At 40.6% G+C, this 6,000-nt stretch overlaps 1 protein-coding gene across 2 annotated transcripts in view; it reads right to left on the bottom strand.

Moving 5' to 3' along the window:
• Positions 1-347: 347 nt before the first annotated feature.
• Positions 348-6,000, bottom strand: part of LOC136886723 (retinol-binding protein pinta-like) — a 38,455-nt gene continuing 32,802 nt past the window's right edge. For both annotated transcript variants that reach the window (XM_067159527.2, XM_068230723.1), the window contains one exon: positions 348-566. In XM_067159527.2, the coding sequence (XP_067015628.2) occupies positions 415-566 (152 nt within the window). In that variant the 3' untranslated portion in view covers positions 348-414. The remainder of the gene's footprint in view (positions 567-6,000) is intronic.

The raw sequence follows: 6,000 nt of genomic DNA, 5'->3' as shown, positions 1-6,000 counted from the left end.
CTACGGTGCTTATTGAGCAAACTTTTGACACCTCTAAACAGGTACTAAATATGCAATTTGATACGGCTGAATAAAACATTCCTACCGAAGTCGTTGTACCGAATCTCAGTCAGATCGGAGAATTACAGATTGAGGGGTTTGTTTGTAAGCAGAGCACAATCCAAGCCCCTAGCTGACACTCCAAAATCAAACGTAGTAACATCTGTTAAAAATCAAGAAAAAGTATAGTTCAGAGAGTCGATGTTTCACTGCCTTCAGGCGTTTAAAGTATTGCCTATCACTAGGGAGAAGCCTTGCGGATGGTACACTTTTTATCTGATGGTCCATGGAAATAATGAACAACTAGGAACATATAAGCTGAGAGTTTATTTTGATAGCTACCTTTATGTACAAAATCTTGATAGTCATTGTCAGTTAATCGAAGGTCAACTGTCTGAAGGAACCTTCCAACCCGAAAAGATCTTCGCTGCTCTTGGGTTTACCAGGCCTCTTCTTCTCGTTTGAGCAGTACTTGGAGTCCTCCAGGAAATAGTCCCTGTAGCTCTCCACCTTCTTCTTCCAGTCAGCTGGTGAACGAGAAAAATTAAACAAAACAAATTAAAATTCATTGAGGAGGACTGAAAATTAAATAATAAACATTCAGACTCTTACATTTTCTCCTTTGCACGCAAGATCATACGTAGTAGTAGCATTAAGTTCGTGGACTGGTCGTCTAGTGTCACTGTGGTGCACTATAGCAGAGAGTTTGAACCACAACATGTTGTTGTGACAGATCTTTGCTAGTCTCAGCAAGAGGCAGTTGCGTGCATGGAGTATAAACAGAACTACGGCTAGTTGAATTTCAGCGGGGAACATGAGAATGTCGCAGTTTGAACAACGGGAAAACTTCAAGTTCTGCAAAAAAAATGGGAAATCCGCTAGTGAAACGTTTGAGATGATCAAGTCGAAAATCACTAGGATCACCTTGACGGGAAAAAGTCGCGAAAAGGCACGTCAAAGGACTATGTGATCCTTCAACTATTAGCTCCATTCCAGGAACATACTGACAGTAGTACACAAGTGTACGCTGTGTTACCTATACTCTAGGCCCCAAAGGACTTATTGAGTGTGGTACAAGAGTGTATGCTGTGTTGCCTACACTGTAGGCGCCATTGCACGCACGTATTGACGGCGATAGTAGAATCACGGATATGTTTTAGGGCTTAAAAGACGAGAGAGTGAGTATAGATTGCGTGGTTGTTCACCTCTTATGACATAGACGGGGTACAGATAACTTATATTTTGACTCATCCCACAGGAGAGAAAAAGTGTTCTAATAAATCGAAGCGAAAATGAGCGTATCAATAAAAGAATGGCATCATGGCTTTCGTATAATGTTACCTTCGGGCAATAATTACAATATCATGTTTGTAGTTACGAAACTTTTTGAACGTTTTAAATTAAAGTAAGAGAAGTCAAAAGAAACCTCCGTACAGGCCACAAGGCCCTTGGAGGAGTGGAAGGTAAAGGCTTCCACCATTGTTAACCGCGGCACGTGATGGAATAGAGTGGTTAGCTCTACACCCGGCCGCCTTTGCCCCCAGGAATTAACCTGGTACTCATTTTTGATGTAGGCTGAGTGAACCTCAGGGCCATATGCACCTCCGGAAGTGGAAATCTCGTTTCTTAAATTTTACGACTTCCTTGCGGTGATTCGAAACCACGTCCTTCCGGGCGAACCGAGCACGCCTTTACCGCCTCGGCCAGGCAGACCCTAACAGAAGACAACACATACACAATACTAACGAAGCATTTTAATAAACCCAATCTACTGTACATGTTTAGAACAAACCATGCTCCATAGTGCATATACTTATACTGTACATATTGCACTATTTTTTTAAAAAATCTTCTACTTTCTTTTCACATCGTTTTCTAGCCGCAGTATCACCCCACCGTTCCAATGGCAGAACGTCAGAAGGCTTCGATTCGTCACATCACAAACTGAGTTGGCAATAGAGAAGGGAAGGAGGCAGTGAAGGTTGGAATCCAGGCATTCCGCTGCTCGTTCCATTTGTCGAAACATAACAAAACATGTAACTTCTATTGGTTCTTTTACCGAAAATATTTGTTTTCGGTCGTTTTGGTTAATCGGCATTTCGGTTAAAAGTGTTCCGGATAAAAGAGGTTCTACTGAGTCATTCTAGATCTCGTGAATATAATAGTAATATTATTATTATTTATTAACGAATTTGGCCAATTATAGACCACTTAGGACCTAAGACTATAGTACAGTATTTTTCTTTTGCTTTTCTTCCCAGAACTTCTTCATACGTCGGCTGATCGCCTGCCTCTATTCCTCCGATAACACTCTCCGAGGTTGATGTTGAATATCTAAATGCGAAAAATCTACATAAGTGGTCTGCCGCCGGAAGGTTACCCTGTTATTTATGATGTCATCTGTGATATTCAGTCTTTGTAGGTCCCATCGTATCTCCTCCAGCCAACCGGTGGTGTGTTTTGATTTGCAGCTATAAAAAAGTCTTCTCAGCTTGTCTGTCGTTGTTCATTCTGTGAAGGTGACCATAAAATGGTAGTCGTCGTTTCTTAACTGTATCTGTAATTTTCTCTGTATTGCAGTAGAGGTCTTCATTTTTATTCCTAATCTGAATATAGTTATTCTTTTGGGGTACTAACATTTTCCTAAGTATTTTCCTTTATTTCTTTTCCAGTTCCTCTTGTTCGCCTCTTTTGTTCAACATTAAACATTCTGATCCATATAATACCTCTGGTTTAATCACAGTTGCGTAGTGCCTGACTTTTATCAGGAACGAAATCTATTGTTTGTTATAATGATGTCGAGTGAGATTATGCCCGTCTTCTTCAATCTCTCTTTGCAGGTAGTTGTCTAGTCCAGTTACTGCATCTATTAGCCCATATATTTAAATTTATCAACTCCTTGGATATGTCCACTTTGTGTTGTTAAGTACTTTTCTCCGTTATGTCTATATTAAATATATTTAGTGTATTCATATGAAATTTTAAGACCTGTTTCACTGGCTATGTCATGTGAAGTTTCCACCATTATTTTTGCTTGTAGTTTATTTCTTTAAATTACTGCTTTATCGCCATTTCACCGAAAATCTTCCTTTTCCTTGCGCCAATGGACCCATTAAAAGTTTTCTTCATGTAATCTAATTTCCCATTTTCTCGCGATATTTTAAAAATGCCAAATTAAAGAGAAATCCTGGAAGTCCATCACCTTGTTGAAATAAATTCTAGATGTTAAAAGGGTCTGAAAGTTCATTTAGAAACTTAACTCTTGAGGTTGTATCTGTGAGTGTATGATAACTCGTTTTTTGTATCTCTTTTCCTATCCCTAATTCTGCTAGAGTTAGGCATACGCATTGCCCATCTAGTGATTTATTATTGTTAGAGGAGAACCTCATTAATCCGGGCCCCATTAGTCCAAACTTTCCGTAATCCGGACAGCCATTTAATAATAATACTACGTAAATTCAATTAGATTATAAAGATCAGTTACGAACGAAATGTTGTTAACTACGCAGAGGAGATATTTGTAAGTGTGATTGCTGCAGACAGCTCTGAAACGGTTGAATATGACCAGGATAAGGCAGGTGATATTATTGACCTTAAGCCAAAACTTAGTGAAATTAAAGACCATCCAAACATTGTCATTAAATAAGTTGAGGATAACACCGATGAAAACATGTCTACATATGACGAACATTTGAGGCATCTGCGTGAGTTAAGTATAAAATAAATTAATATCACAGGAAGACAACAAAATATCAGCAGTTCCTTCAAACCAGTAAGTGGGTCAAGTCTGGTCAGTGAAGGTGTGCCTTGATTGCCATATTTTAATTCTCTACTGCACTAGTTACTCTGCATTGCATTATATCTTGTATACTAAATAAACTTTGTATTTCTTAAATTTAAAATACTGTACTCATTCTATTTAGTGAACAGTTACGAGCGAGACATCGGGAAGTTCGGACGTGTGAGATAGCTGTGGAGTGCAAGAAGGGAGTAACGCTACAGCAATACAGGCTACGAATTGGAAGATGGCATGGTGCAAGGTGGTGTCGGAAGAGAAGTGGAGCTGAGAGAAGGAGATAAATGAGTGGTTATAAAGGACTGTTGGATATTATGCTGTGTTCGACGGTTATTGTGACGTTGCTGGTGGTAGGAGGTATAGAAAAGAACCCGGGTCCAAACTAGTGACTGTTCGGTTGGGAGGAGCTGGAAGAGATCAAGAGGGTGATGAAGGAAGCGAACAAAGGAGAATAAATAAAGGAAATGGGGTGGGAACACCGAGCAAACCAAATGAAGGAGATGAAGGACTTAAACATTTTTATAAAAGAAGAAATTGGAGGGGTAAATGACAAGTTAGCGGAGATAGAAGATGAGGTAGGGAGCTTGAATAGGAAGGTGTTGGTACTGGAAGAGGAATTGACAGCAATGAAGAGAGAAGTCAGGTTACCGAGGAACGAATCAACAAGATAACATGTGTTTGTGTATGGTGTACCAGAGGAAGGAACAGAATCAAGAGTGGAGAGTGGTGGGCATACTTTCGAATAAAATGAAGGTAAACTTATCTGAAGTGGATATAGATGATATATAGAGAGTACGAAGGAACAAGGGACATAGACCGGTGAAGTTATGATTAATTTAAACCCTGGTGGCCGATATAATTCTGAGGAATGCTGGAAATTTGAGAGGATCGAACATTTATTTGAAGGCTGAGACAGAGAAAGGAGACAGGATGCGGTTGGATATCTATAGGCGGCATATGTGGCAGGAGAGAGTGCAGAGGTTGCAAGCTAAGATGGTGAGGAGGTGTCTGGTGACTTCAGGCAGAAATTGGTCGCGATCGTGAGCACACGAGGAACTGCTGAGGATGGAAAAATGTGAGGAGGAAATTAGTTGCAGAAATCGAGAGCAGGATGTCATCAGTGGGGAGAAGGAAGAGAGAAGACGGGACTGCGGTGTCAGCGGTCAGGTGGCGGGGATAGCAGAGACCTTGGTGAGTCAGAACAACCCAGGAATGAGTGAATCAACAAATATGACAGTAGACCGAAATAAAGTGAGTGTAGGTAGTGAAGAGGTGATAGGAGGGGAAAGGAGTCACGGTAGTGACTCAATCTCCCCGAATAGGAGAAATGCAGAAAGAAACCTGGAGAGAAACCAGGCGTTGAATAAGGGGAGATCGTTAAGTTTAAAAGATCTATGGGGTGGAAAAAGGCTCTGGTACGGAAAAGGGGAAGGATGGGGGAGAAGAAAGGAAGAGAAGGGGAGAGGGATGGGGAGGAGCCAAAAGGGCAGAATTACTAGAAGTAAGGGGGGAAGTGGTGAAACGCAGAAGTATAGAGAGGGTGGGGGAGGAAATAAATAACTAGAGATGGTGATTGGTGTGCTGAATATTGAGCGGTTGATGGGGAAGTTAGAAAATAGGGAAATTGTGGATTTAGTGAAAGATTTTGAGATAATTGCTCTAGTGGAGACGTGGTTAGGGAAAGTGATTGAAATTACATGGGACTGTTATAGAGCAGTTAACGTGTTAAGGAAAAAAATAGGGAAGAGGGGCCGAAACCCAGGGGGAATACTAGTTTTAATAAATGAGGTAGCTGAATGGGTGGAGACGTTACAGACCAGGGTACAAGGGGTAGTGTGGTTGAGAGTAAAAATGGGGAAGGGAGCAGCGGAAGCAATTTGCCTGGCCCTGCTTTATAACCATCCAAGCGATTCAGTTTATGCAAATAAACATTTTTTGACGAAACGATTGAAGAAATAAACACAATTAAAGGGATGCATTTAGAAGATGGGTTGATTTTATTGGTGTATTGGAATGCGAGAGTGAGCAATAGGGTACCGGTGTACGAGAAAGAAGTAAAAGTAGACAGGGAACTGGAAAGAGTAGGGATAATGGTTTAAATAGTTATGGAGAAAGGTTATTAGAGTTATGTGCCATAGAACATTTATTTATTTCAAATGGATGGA

Source organism: Anabrus simplex, chromosome X (genome assembly GCF_040414725.1).
Source record: "Anabrus simplex isolate iqAnaSimp1 chromosome X, ASM4041472v1, whole genome shotgun sequence".
Lineage (NCBI taxonomy): Eukaryota > Metazoa > Arthropoda > Insecta > Orthoptera > Tettigoniidae > Anabrus > Anabrus simplex.
The sequence above is the reverse complement of the archived record's forward strand: the minus strand, read 5'-3'. Positions and strand labels throughout refer to the sequence as shown.